The sequence below is a fragment of the Vigna unguiculata genome, chromosome 3 (genome assembly GCF_004118075.2).
Source record: "Vigna unguiculata cultivar IT97K-499-35 chromosome 3, ASM411807v1, whole genome shotgun sequence".
Classification (NCBI taxonomy): Eukaryota; Viridiplantae; Streptophyta; class Magnoliopsida; order Fabales; family Fabaceae; genus Vigna; species Vigna unguiculata.
Genome location: NC_040281.1, coordinates 46,979,947 through 46,998,804, shown reverse-complemented (window position 1 = coordinate 46,998,804; position 18,858 = coordinate 46,979,947). Strand labels below are relative to the sequence as shown.

General features: G+C 28.5%; 2 protein-coding genes across 2 annotated transcripts; both read left to right on the top strand.

Moving 5' to 3' along the window:
* The first annotated feature begins 4,505 nt into the window (after positions 1-4,505).
* Positions 4,506-7,524, top strand: LOC114175852. Its single transcript, XM_028060684.1, has 3 exons — positions 4,506-5,366; positions 5,469-5,617; positions 7,161-7,524. Exons 1-3 carry the CDS (start codon positions 5,117-5,119, stop codon positions 7,302-7,304), a joined length of 543 nt encoding a protein of 180 aa, XP_027916485.1. The 5' UTR covers positions 4,506-5,116; the 3' UTR covers positions 7,305-7,524.
* A 9,880-nt stretch (positions 7,525-17,404) lies between these two features.
* LOC114176365 (cysteine-rich and transmembrane domain-containing protein WIH1-like) lies at positions 17,405-18,646 on the top strand. The gene is made up of 3 exons (XM_028061396.1): positions 17,405-17,701; positions 17,825-17,984; positions 18,352-18,646. The coding sequence occupies exons 1-3, from the start codon at positions 17,647-17,649 to the stop codon at positions 18,395-18,397; spliced, it is 261 nt and encodes an 86-aa protein (XP_027917197.1). The 5' UTR covers positions 17,405-17,646; the 3' UTR covers positions 18,398-18,646.
* Positions 18,647-18,858: the final 212 nt, after the last annotated feature.

Here is an 18,858-nt window from a genome sequence, read left to right as displayed (position 1 = left end):
TTAATAGTCACACTTAATTATAGGTTCTTAATTGAAAAGTTTTAAAATTGCAAGGACTTAATAAAACACAAAAAATTATTAGAGACTCAATTGAAATTTTCAAATTTATCAAGAACTCAAAACATAATTAAGTTTAAAATATATTATTAAAATGAAATTTTATTTCACTAGAAATTCAATTATTTTATCGAAATAAGAAATTGAAATATAAGATATTTTGATTTCTTTATCCAAACAAGTTATTTAGAAAATAAAAAAAAAAATTTAATCACAAACAATTCAAATACAATACATTTCAATTTCTCAACATTAATGAGATATTTCGTCCAAACATAAGTTAACCCTTGTTATTTTTCTTTTACAAGGAATCATCCCCTGCATTCCTACGTATCCTACACAAAAACTTCTAAAATTTGTACCGTCTAGCCAACAATCAAGCACTCTAAATAGTTTGGGGTCCTCAATCTTGCACTTTAGACTTCACAAAGATTAGGTAAAAATCTGAGATGTTCTTGTCAAAAATGTATTGCACATTTTATCTCTAAACATTATTATTGAATCTAAACCTTATAAATTATGTTCTTTGTTCTCCCATTCAGTCTACCAAATAAAGATTATAGCATAGGTAGATCCTCCACACCCATGTCATTGACGAATTTACAAAATTTTCTTATTTACCTTCAATTCAACCATTCATGTCATGCCGTTTCTTTTCACTACTCCTAACATAATTGAAATCTATGACGGAATATGCTGATATAATTATTATATATTTTTGCCTGTATAGACTTCATAAATAAATATTATCATATATTCTTTTTGCTGAGTTACTATATTAAAATCTTTGGCATTGATATTGTCATTGCTTACGAGAATCACACGCAGGGTCGCATAGGTGACAAGGGATGTAGATGAGACATTAATTACAGTCATAATAAAAAATAAATAAAATCAAACGAAGTTTCCGGCAACATTTTATTAAAAAAACCGTGCTTTTAAATCACAACTTAACCTAATTATGCGTAATTCAAAAATAAAGCAGTAAAACAAAATATAGTTTATTAAATTTAAATTAAAAAGAATTATATATATATATATATATAATTATTTATATTTCATAATTTCAATTTTACTTTTTATAATATAATTATTTGTTAAATTTTTAAAAATTAGCTTATAGTTCTGTAAAATTGTTTATCTTATCTCTTTCTTTTCTTCCTTATTATAAATTTGAATATCTTCTTTTCTTATTTTTTTTATTCTGAATTTGAATATCTTATATACGGAACAATTAAAATAAAAGTAAAGAACTTAGAATTAAAATATAGATAAAATGCATCACAATCTCTCAATAACCCATAACCTATATGATGAAATATATAAACCCAAGAATCTAGTATATTGATAAGCAAAGAAATATTCGCTACAAAAAAATCTTTCTTCGATAAAAACCTAATCAAAAGTATACACGTCCAAGACGGACATTAATTGGTCCGCATGAGACCTTTTTTATTATATATATATATATATATATATATATATATATATATATATATATATATATATATATATATATATATATATATATATATGGAGAGAGATCTATAATTTAAAAAAAAAAAATTAATTACAGATAAAATTTAATTATTTAATAAATTTAAAAAAGATAAAAATATTTATTATTTTATTTTTATTCACTTACTTACTATTGATTAATAATTTCATAACTAAATTGTTAATATCATATTTAATAGAAAATTAATTTTAGCTTCAGTATTTTATTGTTAATACTCTTAATATTCACATATAATTTAAAAAATCTATTAATCATTTTTGAACTATAACAATCTTTAGCAAGAATAAAAAGTACATCTTACTTAAACAAATAGATTTTTTTTGTTAAACAAGATTGTGAAGTAAAATAGAAGATTATTTTTTTTACAAAATATAATTATTTACATTGAAAAAAGTATATAACTGAAAATTTGTCACTACTATAATTTTTTATATTTCATGAGATTTTTTCTGCAATCTTTTATAAAAGAATTTTTTTTTTTGCATTTTTTCGAAAAGTTTGAATTGATTGCTAATTCTTTTATGGATAATTATTTCTTACAAAATTATGAAATTTACAAGTATTTCCTAGTTTTTCTCTATGAAACCCTAAATATTTTACTAAAAAATTGGTAGCAATTTTTTACAAATTATTTTCTATAAAAAAATTGGTAAGTATTTCTTATAAAAAAAATTTCAAAACAAAACTTACAGAAAATATATGTTTTTTTAGTAGTGTATGTTTTGGCTTAATTATTGATGGGTTCAATCATCTAAAAGTACAAAGAAAAAATTATTAGATATATGTGATTTATTTTATAGTTATAATTAAATTATATATTGCATTTTTCTACTAGTGATAGTGATAAAATATATAAATTTTAAAATATTATTTTGGCTCCCCAAAAGTTAATATTTAGATTCGTCACTGTAGACACTACAATCAACGATAGATAAGTCAAGATGTCACAATCCAATTTAGGATTGATAAGTCAAGACGCAAAGACCAAGATTAATAAATCTGACGAAGATTCACCGCAAAGATCCTATCTTTGATAAGAACTTAATAATAGTGACATCATAAATATCTCTTCTCTGTCTTTAATAAGAATCTTGAGACCTAAGCCAAAAATCGAGAGAATCATCTCTTTAATAACCTAATTTTATTAATGACCAAATTATCTTTCCTCTATTCATTTTACTTTATTTTTAATAAATATAAATTTATTTTATATATTAATTTAATAATATTATAATATTATTATAGACATGTATAATAATAACACATTTATTTACACTAACTCTAATATTTTGAAATATTATTTATAGTGATAGATTCCTTAGTCACCCATCGTGAATCTCTTGATCTATATCTCAGACTGATGGAAGTAGATCATTCACCAATCTCCTGTACTGTTGGTAAGGCACAACGAAAATTAATGTCATGTTTTGTATATCTGTGCAGTTGCCAGGGTTCGGAGAGCATAACAAGAGAATCTCGCTTGAATAATTATAATTGTTTCCAAAAATAGATCTACATAAGCTCGCTTAAGTAATTAAATTGTTTCAATTTTTTTTACTCTTAACAAATATATCTGCTAATGAATGCTAATTAAGATGGAAGTAGATCATTCACCCATTCATGCTATCACTATAGAAAAAAAAATGATCGAATCTATAATTTAATTACTAGAGAAAAATCACGAATGACGCCCTTATTATGGTTTAATTACAAATGAGGTGAGGTAACGAAGAGTTGCGAAATAGCAAAATACAATCATGAATGTTTTCAGAATTTTTACCGACTTTTTTTTATGTTTTTCTGTTAAATATTAAAAATACATTGTATTAATATTTTAAATATTTTTTTAATATATTTTAAAACGTTAAAATTAATAATAATCATGTATTATGAAAATACAATAGAAAAACAACACACAAAAAAGTAGAACAAAAAAATCTAAATTCGTATTTTAGCTTCCTGTCTCTCTTGGATAGAATACCATTTGGTTATTTAAAAGTGATATCTTATTAATACAATCTATTCATTATGAAAATTTTTAAAATGAAATAAATGAAATTTATCTATTTCAACATATTTTTAAAAATATAATATAAAAAATATAACTTGTATTTTACCTTTAATCTAATTATTATTGTTTTGTAATCTACCAAACGAACAAGACACAAGACATGAGAAAGTAGCATCCCACACCTAAAACAATGATAACCATGTCATCCTGCTCGCTGTCCATGGATTATGACCAAATTCCGGAACCGTCCCGTTTAGGGAACGTTGCATTACATTACATTGCGTATCCATCTATCACATTGTGTCAGTCAACACACTCAACCCATCCATAGTCAATATACAGTATACAACGGGTATTACTTTTGTCTTTGGGCTCATAAAATTAAATGAGTTTCATCTTTATTCATAAATTAAAAAAAAACATTTAAAGTTATTGATGCAAATTGATAAAATTGACCGTCACTAGCAATATTAACGTATAGCAAAATTCCTCCTCCATACACTTCGCCAAGTTGCAGATTTAGTTAGGAGAGGTTTTTGACAAGTAATCCTAAATACTAAAATATATAAATGCAATTGAAACAAACTATGTAATAAAATGGTAAAATGTAGGCGCATTTTTCACATACCAAATCTGTGACAAGGAACTATAAAAGCAATGAATTACTTACATGTGGTAAAGCAAATTTAACTTGGCAATGACATTACTACTGGGGTTTTATTCGACAGAAACAGAATTGTTTGAATTAATCGGACTAGATTAGGGTAAATAACAAAAGTCGAAGCAATTAACATTTTAAAATAGAAGATAAGGCGTTGAAGGTGTGGTGGGTCAGAATGAGAAATAGGTCAGAAAGAAGTGAAGCCGAGCAGGGAAAGTAATGACTACCGAACCCATTTGCAAAATTACTTTTCCAATTATAAAAGAGTGCAGACACAGCAAAGTTACGTTCAATTTGAGTCCCAGGTGAGTTTTGCAGATCCAACACGCCTCAACTTAACTCCTCAATCTCTATTTATGTCCACTGTCCCATCCTTGCTATAATACATACTTCCTTTTTTTCCTTTCATCAACTCAATTCTCTAGCCACGCCTCTCCCTGTTCACATCCTCCAAACATCACACAACACAACCATTTCTAACTGAACAATTCTCCATTTATTAAAGAAAACGAAGAAAAAAAAAGATTCTGGGCATTTGTCGGATTCGGGTTCGCGTTGGTCACATCCATCAAACACACCCTGATTCTTGGCGTGCGTCAGTGAACCTGGAAGAGCGTCAGGTTCATTTATATCCAAACCCAAACAACTCTTTCTCTCTCACTCCTCCCTCTCCTGACACCTACCGTGTTGTACGTGTCTTTCAAACGTCACCCACTTCAAAACGTAAACCATGTATCCACCAGATTCATTATAATATTCATTTCCCAAATTGCTACTACTCAGATTGATAAACCCACCACACCACACTCTATCTTTCCACCATAACAATCGTTGTGTTTGCAAGAGAGTCGGTTTGGAAATAATAAAGATGGGGAATTGCCAAGCTGCGGAAGCGGCTACTGTTGTGATTCAACACCCTGGGAACAAGATCGAGAGGATTTATTGGTCGCTTAGCGCACACCAGGTTATGGACTCCAACCCTGGTCATTATGTTGCACTGGTCGTGTCCTCACCTACGCTTAAGTCCGACAATGGCACGCCAATGAAACAACTTAAGCTTCTCCGACCAGACGATACTTTGCATATTGGCCAGGTTTATCGGTTGATCAGTTTCGAAGGTATAATAAATTATTACCTCCTATTCTTGCCTGTCTTTGTTTCTTTATACAAAAAGATTAAGAAAAATTGATTGTGGGTGCGTGTGTTTTGGTGGGCCATAGATGTATTGAAGGAGTTTGCTTCCAAGAAATGTGGCAAACTCGGGAAATTGCTGAAGGAAACAGGGGGTCATGGGGTTCAGATGAAGCACAGAGATAACAGAGCTTCAAATCCTAGCCTCACTTCCAAAAATGAATATGGTTCCAGTAAGGTAATCGTGTTTCTTGTTCTCTCTGTTTCAATTTTTTTTCTCTCGTGCAACTAGTTAAATTGGTTTGAAAATATTAGATTCGTATGCATGCTTGTGTGGGGATGATTATGATTATGATTATGATTATGAATATCATGTTTGAAGGATAGTATGGCCTTTTCTTTTTCATTTCCTTATCTTTAAGGCATTGTCTAGTTGGAACGTGGAACGTTTAGGTGCGGCGTTTTTCTTTTCTCTTAATAAAGGATCTTTACCATACCTTTTCCCTTCCTCTGTTTGCATGTTTTAAATTCATAAAAACCCATATCTTCAGTACATTGGCAGAATTTGATCATTATTTATTTAAGTACGGATCTCGAGGGTGATTTTCTTTTTTTGCAAGTTTGGTTATAAATATTCCTCACTTTTAGTTGGGACAGAGACACTGGTGGTGAGTGCATGTAATGATTGTTTATTTTAGTTGCAAGTTTGTTGTGCTATACGATTCTTGGCACAGTCATCCACAATCGAACCATGGTTTCTACAGATCTTGCGTTAAGGGATTTTCTCATTAAACTCAATTCCTAATTTGTTGTTGCGCTTACTAAAACCCTTTCTGCTGCAATGTCCATTTTTATTCTACTATTACTTAATTTGACTGTGTTAGTGGTTATAGAAAATGGTAAAACCTTTTCTGAACGTTCAAGTGAACCATCTGAAGTATAGAATTTTACATAAACAACACACTAATGGGGATCATAATAATTCAGCATACATTTGTCTTAAAACTAGGAAGTAATAATTTTGATAAAATTATTTTTAAACCATTTACTGTAGCTGAAATGCATATCCAAAATAATAGTTAAAAAATTATATATGCTATATGGTTAGGTGTTTATATTAAAATGAAGCCGAATCAATTTTGAAGCATTGAGCACAATTAAAATGTGTCTAAATTAATTTTAGCAAGAAATGGTGCATCAGGACATGTGCATATCAAAAGAAAATGATTTTGAGTGTAAAATAAAACAGTGTCTAGTCGAGCATGCAGTGGTAAATTAGGAAAGTACGTCAAACAATGCATGCTCCACTATCCAAATAACGATACATGTCTTTGTTGTGTTGGTTTTTATCTCTTTTTAAGTTTCTTCACGTTTCCACTTCATGAAAGCACTACCAAATTGCAAAATGCAAAAGGCGTGTCAGGACCACTGGTGATCTTATCATAGGATACCATGGATGCTTTTAGTTAAAGATATCATCTTTTCAACTTTTAAGTGACCTTTTTTTTTATTAACAAAAAGAAGAGAGTAAAGAAAGAAAAGTGAAGATATATCAGATAAATACAACATTTACTATAAGTATTAATGTTTCGGAGACATGGATGATTATTATTATTAAGCACAGACATGGATTGAAACGCTGTTGAAGCCTACCATCTGTGACTTGTGTGATCTGTTGTACTACATGAATGAATAAGATTTGTCATTTTCCCCTTACCTCTTGGCGTGTGAAGCTATCCAACGCAATGTGAAAGTTATCTCTTTTTCCTGTTCATTGTCAGGTGGAACAAGAGATCCAACGAATGGATAGCAATGGCAGCGGCGGCAGCAGCAGCAGCAATAACAAAGGTGTTGGAAGGCATTTCGTTGGTTCTGGTGGGCAATGGAAGCCAGCCTTACAGAGCATTGCAGAAATTGGAACTTAAACGCACTGTTAGCACCCATTTCCATGAATAAACCATGCAGAGCAATAGCACCACCAACAACAACAAGACATTAGGGTTTGTATTTGTTAAGCTTATCTCTCTGTGGAAAGGACATGTATGTATACATTTTAACCCTACAATTAGACATCATCCAAGTTCTTATAGAATACTGTACGTTTGCCTTGAAATTTTAGTAGCGGACCACCAACCATTTCGTTAATTGAATGTTCCTCTGCTTTTCAGACTTCATTTTTGCCAAATTGGTGTTTTTTTCGAGTACTGATTCTTAATATTATACGCATGACCAGCAGTGTCTGGGTTCAATTTTAAACTACACAACAAATAATGCTACCCCACAAACTATAGACTCCACAGCGATCACATAATATATAAGTTACAATATTAAAAAACGAAAGTCTTAAACAGAGACTTACACTATTCTTCTCCTGCATCATATTAATGATCATTTTAAAACTTAAATCATATTGACTTATATATAATGGTTATTATATATTTTAATAAAAAAGTATTATTTTTGTAAAACATAGAAAACAGTTGGGCTCATTGGTTTATGAGTTCGTCTCACTTAAATTCATCTTTGATAATTGTTCTTTTATTCTATAATCCATTTTACAGATTTTCAAGATCCATATCTAATCGTGCTCTTAAATGCTAAGGATCCGACATGGCCTTGGTAGTGGTAGTTCCACTATGCTCCATTCACATATTAATGTTTGAATGTTGGTTGGTTGGTTTGTTTGGATGGAACCACGGGTCAAAGGTGCAATCACTTTATCCCTTGTTTTTCATTCAATTCTGAGTTTAATTTAAAAGACAGGGTACTTGTTCTAAATATTGTTTGTTTGTGTTTTCATCAACATGCTTGTCCACTTCAAGTTGGGGTATGACCTCCAGCTGTAAGGGAAGGGCATAGACTTCTTCAATGTTATATTAAGATAGGACATTAAGAACTATAAATTGCTTCTTTAACCATTCATTACCTGTACTTATAAATATATTAAAAAAATGTTTAATAATTTTTAAGCTCAAAAACTCCGCGCTTCCTAAATAGATGAATGTTTACAGGGGTTGAATCTTTTATTTGAAAACTAACGATTCCTTTATGAATAAGAGGTGGCTTATTCTATCCGGTGCCTAAGGACACCGTTAAGGAATTAGCATAGTATAAACAAATGCACTATCTATTATCTATTGTGTCTATGTATGTATTTTTTAAATATACATGATATTATATTAGTAGGTGATAATATTGTAATATTATTAAGTTGTTATATAAACTAAAATTATATTTATTAAAAGAAAGTGAAATATATCAGGATAGATGAAAGAATAACCATTGATAAATAAAGAAGAAAGAGAAGAAGCAGAGATAACCGAATTTATAAAAAGATTATAAAATTAATGGTCAATTTTTAAAAATTTAATAAATTACTATATTTAAAGGGTAAAATTGGTATTTTAAAACGTGGACACAAAAAGGATAATCCCCTTTATATATTGTTATAGATAATAAATATATTTTGGTATTATCATTTTTACATTGAAAATTAAAATAATTAAATACAGTAATTAAAATAGTATAAATGTACATAATAAATTTTATAAAGACAAAAATATTTTCTTAAATTTATAGATAATAACTCACTGTTACAAAACAAGAATTTTAAAATTTGTAATGTCTCTACTAAAAAGAAAAAAAAATTCAATTAAATCTCAAATTGACACTTTAATTGTTCTTTTTTTTTGTAACATTTGTAGATGTTTAACACTAATTTTTTTGTTGGTTTTTCTATTAATTTATATTTTTTTATATATTTTTAAAAATTTTTAAATGTTTAATACTATTTTTGTGTTGATTTTTCTGTTAATTTAAACTTTCTTATATTTAATTTTTAATAACATTAAAATATAGTTATTTTATTATTTAATTAGTTTTTAACTTTTATTTGTGAACATTAAATAAAATATTAAATACACATGTACAATATTTATGAGTAGGAATGTCAAAAATATCCGTATCTATGGGTATCCGCGGATAAAACCCGCAATGGGTAGGAAACGGATATTCAAAATGGATACCCATTACTCGGGGGTATGGGTATTTTTGATACCCGCATGTTAACGGGGCGGGTACGGGTATCATAGTATCTGTGCCCGTGGATACCCGTACCCGCTAAACTTTAATTCACAAAAATATCTTTATATATATATATATATATATATATATATATATATATATATATATATATAAAGATATATATATATTAGTAAAAAATATTCTGACGTATTTTTTTCTCAAAAATCAATCAGAGAAAGTGAGTTTGTAGATCAAAGCACTAATTAAAGAATTTTCAATGTGTTGAACGTCATTTTATATTTATTTTTATGATTTTTTATATTTGTATGGACTTGAGTTTCTTTAAACTTTATTTAAAATTTATGACAATGATGTATTTTGTTTTATTTTATTTCAATTTATGATTAAATATTTATTTTTAAAATAATTTTGTAAATACCCGCGGGTACCCATGGATACTCGCGGATATGAAAAAAATAGACGGGTACCCGCATAACAGATACCCGACGGATATAGGTACGGGTACGGAGCGGATATTTATCTAGCAGGTAGGGTACGGGGGAGCTACTACCCGTACCCTACCCGCCCCGTTGACATCCCTATTTATGAGTATTTTTGTTCTTTAAAGAAAATAAAGTTACAATAATATTTTTAAGTCAGATTTTATTTAATATCACACTTATCTATATATTTTTATAGAAAATCGATGTATATTAATTATCCTTAACCGGTGGGCACTAGTTACGATGACCCTATTTTATTTTACACAACCCTCTCATTTTCCTTTCATTCTTGCTTCCTTTAAATCCTTTATTTCCTTACCAAATTTCTACCCCTTTTACTGTAATAAAATTCTTTCATTCCACGCCAACCTCTCAATTATTCTCATTCAATGGAACCAAACTAAAATGAGTGCAGTGTGAATCCCATTTTTATTTCATGCTTGATTAACTTCCCACTAATCCAATTTTTCAAAATTTTTCACAATTACCATTCACACAAAATAATCCAAATATATCCAATTTTATACACTCTAATTTTCATATCAATTTTCATATAAGCTATAGTTCTACCATTGATCAGGATCTTCAATGTACTGATGAAAAATAGTGAAATATATATATATATATATATATATATATATATATATATATATATATATATATATATATATATATATATATATATATATATATATATATATGAGACACATCATCCGATTTCATGTTATAATTTCAAAATCCAGCACTTTTCACTCCAGTCGAACTAGAAAAAATCATGTTCAGTGAAAAGGGGAAAAAGAAGGAGAGGAATAAGAATAATCTCAAACACAACAAATAGTAAAGTCCACCGCTAAAGAGGATGAACCCATCATTGCTATGAAAGAAATACAAAAGTCAACATTTCATCAATAGAAAGTTTGATTGGAACCAAGCATGAACACAAGTTGAAAGACCTTTCTGTGTTGGGCCTTTTGTGGTATCTCAAAGGAAATGTTTTAGGTTGAGGAGTTGATAGAACTCAAACCTAAGAAAATTCAAGTACTTTATGTTTTTTTTTTTTGTTAGTTTTCTGTAACAGAGAAGTTGAATTGACACCTTTTTCTCTCTTCCCTACCATCTAACACTGTGTCCCCTGTCACTTATTTAAATAATCTATGGTGAGGGACTCAAGGTTTTCTTTTAAGATTAAAAGAAGTTGAGTTGGTGGTTTATAGGGTGAAAAATGTATAAAAAATTAGTATTTTTACACTTGCAATGGACAAAATTATTTTCAATTATATTAAATGTTTTCGTATAATAATTATAAGTAATTAAATGAGTCTAAAATAGATATTCTAGTTTAAATATAGATGTTAAATATGATGAATTTATTATTTCATGATCTTGACCTAAATAATGATTATGTGAAATTGATCAGCAGCTTCACAAAATGTGTATTTGAATTTTCTAGTTCCAAAATTAATATACAGTAGATACATAAATAAGAATTAAATTAGTATTAGAATAATTTGTATACTCTCGTATTCATGACCAATGAAAAAGGCACTTTATTTTAAAGATTTTCAATTTTTTTTAAACTGCTTTTGTAGCTATTGTTGTTACATTTTATCTTGATCTAGAATAAATATTTTCGATTCATTTTTAATTTTGACTTTAAAAACCGCTACATATAATTGATCTTATATTAATTTTAGAGAAATAGATTTTAACTCTTGTTTATTGTTATTATCGGAAATTGTCTTCTTTGAAATTTGAAAGAAAATAAAAAATCAGCATAGATCAAGTCCATGATTAATATGAATATTTTATAACCAATGTTCTTGACTATAATTATTATAGTAGGAATAACAATTTCTTTATAATTATTACTTGCAACCTTGTATCATTATAATACTATTTGTTTTATCAATATTTTCTAAAAGCATGATAGATAAACCAACTTTCAATTTTAAATCTATGATTGAAAATTTTTGATCATTTAATTTCATTTAAACACTCTAGTATAAATTATTTGACATGAATTTTTGTTGTTTTCATCATATAGACAATATGTATCTAAACTTAAATAAGTTTCTTGTTAAATAGAAGTAAGAAATAAAATGAAATCATTTACTTATTCTACATACTCAATTATAGGATAATGTACTATCATCTTTAAAAAAACAAGATTCATCGTATTATGCAAGAAATCAAGATAAACAAATTCTACTAAAAAACGTAAAGATAAATCATTGTCTTCGATTAAAAGATCTTCTGATATTTTAATATTACATTCACTGTTATCATTCAAATCCAAGTGTTGATCTCCAATTTTTATAATCCAATAAAAAATATTATAGTTGTTGCACTCCCATTTGTTTTTGCTGTCTTTAATCTTGTGTTTTCTCCAAGTTTTAGAACTTTGCAATGTTTCTAAAATTGTAGGAGTTTATTGGTGAATTCACACCATCATGTCTTGATCTTTTTAATATAGAAAAAAATCATCTAAAATTATCTCCTACGATATCTTGGTTTATGTGGTGAAAAATGTATAAAAAAAGAGTCATCTTCTTTAAAGAAGGGTTAAAAAATTGTTTCTTACTTTATCCATGTCAAGAATGATGTGAAAGTTACAATTGGTCCATACAATATGAAAGTTGAATATAAGCAACTATAAATGTTAAATTTGATTACAAAAAGATTTCCCTTTAACCAAATGATAAGAGACAGCATATCTATCAAAGTTTTGTCAACGAAAAAGAAATTTCTTCTTAGTCAACACACAACCTTTTCCTCATCCTGTAAAAGATTGTCACCAAAATAACATTTTCAAAATTAAAACATCACTCTAATTAATTTTATAAAATATTATTTTAAAATTTGGATAGTATACACTGATTCAATATAAAAAAATAGCCTATATATTAACTAAAAAGAAAAATACTTATCTTAAAATTACTCAGAACAGAATTGGTCCTTACTACGTATAAAAAATTGATTTGAACATATATTTTTTAAAAATAATGAATAATTTATTTTAAATTTAGTCTTATTTGCGATGGCCTATAAAACATGGGCCGTACATTTTCGTTATGATTCAAGAAAATAGTCAATTAGAACCCCACTTGTAAGGAATTTCTTCCTACACCCCCATGTTTTCTTACTGCAGGCCCATAAGCAAGGTAAAAAGTCAAATTTGTCCTTCTTTTCTTCTCTCCTCCTCCCCCACAGCACCTCCATACATTTTCCAACCTCCACCTCAATCTTCTTTTTCCACCTCCACCTTATTATCTTCTTCTTCCTCCTCCAACTCCATCCCCTCTCCCACCTTCATCTCCATCTTCATCTCCATCTCCATCTCCACCTCCACCTCATTTTCTTCTTCCACCTCCACCTCCATCCCATCTTTTCCTTCCATCTCCACTTCAAAAAAAAATCACAAGTATCCATTAAAACAAATGAAAATATTAAAAATATTATGAATAATATGAAGTGTAAAAAAAAATGGAAATTAACGATGAAAAACATAGAATGTAAGTTATGGATTCTACGATCTATGTGCATTCTAGATTGTACAATTCGTAATGTAAAATTATATTTTGGATTGTACAATCCGAAATGTAAAATCACAATCTGGGATATTAATTTGTATTATGGATTGTACAATCCATAATGTAATTTTGTATTACGGATTGTATAATCCAAAATATCTATGGATTGCACAATCTAAAACTATATTTACAGCATGAGTATAATTAGAATTTTCAAATATATGGGCTGCAGGAAGAAAATATGAAAATATGGGATGCAGAAAAAAAAATTCCCTTTGTCGTATCACTAAAAATTGTCTAACGGGTAATTCAACTTTTTCTTATATAACTTTATGGGGATTTCTTCCTGTAACTCCAAGATTTCTTCTGCACCTCCAAACATTTTTCAAATTCAAAAATGTTCTTTGATGATATGAAAAGAGTAAAACAAATCTCATCCCTAGATATGTCAAAATGGGTTCTAACTCGTGAGCCAACCTGGTTCACGGGTTGAGTTGAGAAAAATTAAGTTTTTTCAAAAATGGATTGAATTCAACCCAGCTCACTTAATCCACTAACATTTTTTTTACAATTTTATTTTTATTTTTTTATAATTATTTACCACTCTTAATTATATAGGTTCACAATTTTATGTTTTTAAATGCTAAAATGTTGCTCAATAATATTTGAATAGTTTGATTGTTTAATTAATTTGATTATATATGTTGATACTTTAATCTTTAATTATTATCTTTATAATAAACTACTCAAACATTTATCTTATAAAGACATTTTCCTAAATTAGTGTGACAAAACAAATATATTTTTTTCATTTATATTTTGTTAAATAGCATGACAAAAATTGTGTGTTATTAGTTATGTTTTTTTGGATTATATGGACACTTTCTTGGAAACAATCCATCATATATTGGTGGTGAGTATGATGAAGACATTGATTTTTGATTTTATAGTGATTGTCATCTCATGGGTTACTTAAACAAATATTTGAATATTTGAATATTTAAAAATAAATAATTTTTTTCTTTTTTATATGGGTTGGTGAGCCAACCCATTTAACCCACCAACCTGTGGTGGGTTGAGATGGGTTGCAAAATTTCTGGCTCACCATAAAGTGAGCCGGGTTGAGCTTACTCATTTTTAACCTAACTCATGGTGAACCAACTCGTGTGAGCCGAGTTGGCTCACTTTGACATGTCTACTCACCCCCAAAGTTACTTTTGACATGTCAAAGTGAGCCAACACGGCTCACATAGATTGACTCACCACGAGCCGAGTTGAAAATTAGTGAACTTAACCCGGGTTACTTTATAGTGAGCCAGAAATTTTGCAACCCGACTCAACCCACCACGAGTTGGTGGGTTAAGTGAGTTGGTTCACCAACCCACATAAAAAATTATTTATGTATTTATTTTTAATTTTTCATATATTTAAATAATTTTTTAAACAAACCATGAGATGACAATCATAGGAACCAATGTCTTCATCATGCTCACCACCAATATATGATGAATTATTTCCTATAAAGTGTCCATAAAGTGACTGGAGGAGCCCATGGCCCCAAATTTTTTAGATTTTTTTAAAATTTATATATTGAATTTTTAAATTAAATGTAACATATATTAAAAATTAATGAAAATTAAATTATATACAAAATTTAATGTTAATAAATAATAAAATATAAAATCAAATATTACAACGAATAAAAATATTTATTAAGATATTTTCTTTATTTTCTTCCACATTATCTTTTGAGTTTTTCACATATTATAATCATCTTTCGGTCTCACTTTTTTTTAATAAAAAAATAAATAAACACAAATTCACTATTTTTGTTTTTATCTCTTATGTTCTCTTCTATTCTTAAAGGGGAAAAAACTCATTTTTGTCTTCCTTAATAATGAAGTATTAGTTTAACTGTTAACTTTATTTATTTTTTACCTCATGAGACATTGTATTTTCATTTTTTATTAATATAGAAGAAAAATTAACGTACTATTTTTTTTCATAACCCATTTTCAATTGTGGCTTGATTAGTATAGAGTTTTCTTTTAGTAATTATGTCTTTGAATTTTTTATAAGATTATAATAAACTATTTTTGAATTCTAAACTTAAAAAAAATGATAGATTGATGAAGAATAAAAAAATAAATTTATTTTTTAAAAGTAATATAAGGGAAGTCACCCATAAAGATGAAAACAAAATAAATTCAATTTTTTTACATAATCTGAAATATCATACTAATAATACAATCGTTCAATTAGAAAAGTGATTTTTTACGATTCAGACAATTACAGGTGATGAGTTTAATATTAATTTCTTAGAATGTGATACACAAAAACGTCCTTAAATAAGAAATTCAATAAGTAAAAATGATGAAATTAGGAAAGTTTATTTAAGATAGTGCTTATATCAAATACAACTTTATAAACTTTAAGTGTATTACTTTGACTCTCCCAAAATTATTGTTAAGATCCGCCAATGAAATATATGTCAAATGATATTCAAATAGAGAGTTGCAAACACTAAAACATGAATGATAAGTTAAAAGTTTACTCATTATGAATTATGTATAGAAGGTACTATAATTTTTGCTAAAAAATATTTATATTTTATTTGATAATACTTTGTGGTTTATTCTACTTTCAAATTTAGATTACAAATTTTACTAAAATTTATTTATATTTTATTTGAAAATACTTTTGTAAATTACAAATTATAACATTACTTTTACTATAATTTAAAACTTTTAACTTACATACTTTATTTTTGTGCTCAAAATTTTGTAGCTCAAAAAAATTTTATTTTTTTTAATAATTTCATTAGTTATTTATTATTTTTAAACATTTTTAATGTCTTATTTTATCTTTGTCAACCAAATTAACTGAAGTTGAAAAATTACAATATTTTAAAATGCCAACATCCGCGCGTTGTTTACGCTGGTGGTTTTAAAATAGATTTAACTTTGTTACGGTCTCTTTGTACTAGAGAAATAAAAATTAAACATTTTTTAAAGTAAACATTTAATCTCTATTTTTACAAATTAAGTGATGATAATTAAATTTTCCCATGTACTATAATGTGAGTAGAGGTTGGCTTTAACTTTTTCTAACGTAAATACGTTAAAATCAATTTATTTATACAATAGTTTTTAGAACTTCTCTCATAAATTCTTTTTTTTTAATATTTTAATTTATGTAGAAGTGAAATTTTAGTTTATAGAAAAGTTTATTGTATTTTACTTTTTACTAAAAATGTTAATAAAAAACTTTTTCTGATAAATTTAAAACTATTTTATTCTTATCAAATATTTTCTCCTTAACTAATTATGATTGGCTTAACGCTTTCTATAGAAATATCATGCCTTATTTCTTCCTCCCTTGTATTTTATTTATTTCATTTGGCTCTGTTAATGTTTATTATTATTTTTTTCAGTTGGCTCTATTAATATTTATTATTTTGTAACTTTGTCCAATCTTCTTCTTTTTTTCAACCTTTATTTCTTATTCTAAGATAACCAATCTAATGGCGACGCCTAAAAATAGTATAATTTCTTACAGTTTTACTAAACTTTATTCCATAAGCAAAGCCTCTAGTAGGTTCCGCTTACAACAGAAAAGGAAAAACATTATTATTATAACTCTTATTTGTCGTTTTAACAACTGACTTTAGTCATTAACAAATTTTTTTCAATGATTATATATGCTTTCTGATTAAATAGATAGATACTTATACACTTTTGAAAATAAAGAGCCTATTTTAAAAGAAGATTAAAGATAACAACAGCAACCGTTGTGGTGGGTTGATTCGAATCTTTATAGTTAAATAACGTGAGTGGTGGGGATGAAGAGAGAGGGAAGAAAAAGGTCAAAAAGTTAACGGAAAAATTTGAAAGGTGCTTTAAAAAAAAGGAGGCAATGCGTAGTGGAAAAACAACGTGCAACATCCACACTCAACGGGAATATTACGTATGTAATCTTAAAAAGAAAATATTTGTTTCAAATATAACACGGGAATGGTTGCAGATTTTGAACGCGTTTTTGTTTCCTTAGTCGGTTCAGTTCAGCGAAAGAAACAAGAAACTTCCTCTTCCTCTCACCGCCGCTGAATCTTCTTTATATACAACACCACAAGCTCTTTCTCTTCCCCGCATCACTCGCCTTCGTTGTCGATTTGTTTCCATCAAGTTTCGTTTTCAAAAACACCCATCAACATGAGCTACTACGATCATCACCAACAGCCTCCAGTTGGGGTTCCTCCCCCACAAGGTATTCATCTATCTATTTTAATGCCTCTTACTTAAACCATATTTCAATGCTTCAAACCCACTGGGTATTCTTCAATTATTGAATTGTTTTTGTTCTGATTTGTCAATACTTTTAACTCAACAGGGTATCCAGGAAAGGACTCTTATCCCCCACCAGGGTACCCTGCTCAAGGTTACCCTCCGGCAGGCTACCCTCCACCGGGGTACCCTCCCCAAGGCTACGCTCCTCAGTACGTTCAACAACCTCCTCCTCCTAGGCAAGAAACCGGTTTTCTTGAAGGATGGTATGTTTCTCTTTCTCTTTCTAGCTATTATGCGTTGACGCTGTTTCCTTTCTTGTTTGTTTTATCAAGAGAAAAACGCAAATTTCACAGTGGGCTGGCTGGAGATAATCTAGGGATTGAATTAGGTTTTTAGATTTCTGGCCGATATAGGTTGGACTGAAATTAATTTAAACCTGTGTGATGGGTTTGTATTTGTTTGATGAATCTGGAGATAGGAGTCAAATGTTCTAATAATTCGTGATTTGTTTCTTTGTTTGGATCTTATGTTAACGTTTGTTTGGATCTTATGCTAACGTTTGGTGTGCCTAGTATTGATACCCGTGAATTGGAAAAAATTGACAAAAACTGACGTTGTCTTCTGTTGCAGTTTGGCTGCACTCTGCTGCTGTTGTTTACTTGATGCTTGCTTTTAAGTTCTGAAGAGACGTGATTGGTTGCTGATTCGGTGTCATTATACTGAGTTCTCGGCTATATGTTCTGCTAATTCAGTATTAGATTGGTGTCGGTGATTACTGTATTTATACGTGTTAATTAACGGATTCATTTTTAGCATAGTTATTATCATAATCTTTCTCTCATGCATTTTTCTTATTTACGATTATTAATTAATTAAACAACCTTGTATCTTATAACACTTAATAAGTCTAGATAATTTCATGTCAGATATATGATTCAAAAATTTATGTTTTTACCTTTTCTCCAATTCTCATGAACGACGTTATAAAGTAATATATTTTCTCTTTCATTTGTCATCGTTTTATTCTATTAAAAAACTTTAAAAATCTCTGTTAGTACATATATCTATATATATTTATAGGGAGGAGAAAGATAGATAGTTAACAAAGTGAGCCTGTTTGAGATTGGTGAGCTGATT

What these genes read in the sequence shown, in the direction of transcription:
- LOC114176365 (XM_028061396.1), top strand. Translation starts at nt 17,647, where the DNA reads ATGAGCTACTACGATCATCACCAACAGCCTCCAGTTGGGGTTCCTCCC. An exon ending in TGGGGTTCCTCCCCCACAAG is followed by an intron (nt 17,702 to 17,824) that starts GTATTCATCTAT and finishes TTAACTCAACAG; the next exon opens with GGTATCCAGGAAAGGACTCT. An exon ending in ACCGGTTTTCTTGAAGGATG is followed by an intron (nt 17,985 to 18,351) that starts GTATGTTTCTCT and finishes CTTCTGTTGCAG; the next exon opens with TTTGGCTGCACTCTGCTGCT.
- LOC114175852 (XM_028060684.1), top strand. Translation starts at nt 5,117, where the DNA reads ATGGGGAATTGCCAAGCTGCGGAAGCGGCTACTGTTGTGATTCAACAC. An exon ending in TCGGTTGATCAGTTTCGAAG is followed by an intron (nt 5,367 to 5,468) that starts GTATAATAAATT and finishes GGTGGGCCATAG; the next exon opens with ATGTATTGAAGGAGTTTGCT. An exon ending in ATGAATATGGTTCCAGTAAG is followed by an intron (nt 5,618 to 7,160) that starts GTAATCGTGTTT and finishes GTTCATTGTCAG; the next exon opens with GTGGAACAAGAGATCCAACG.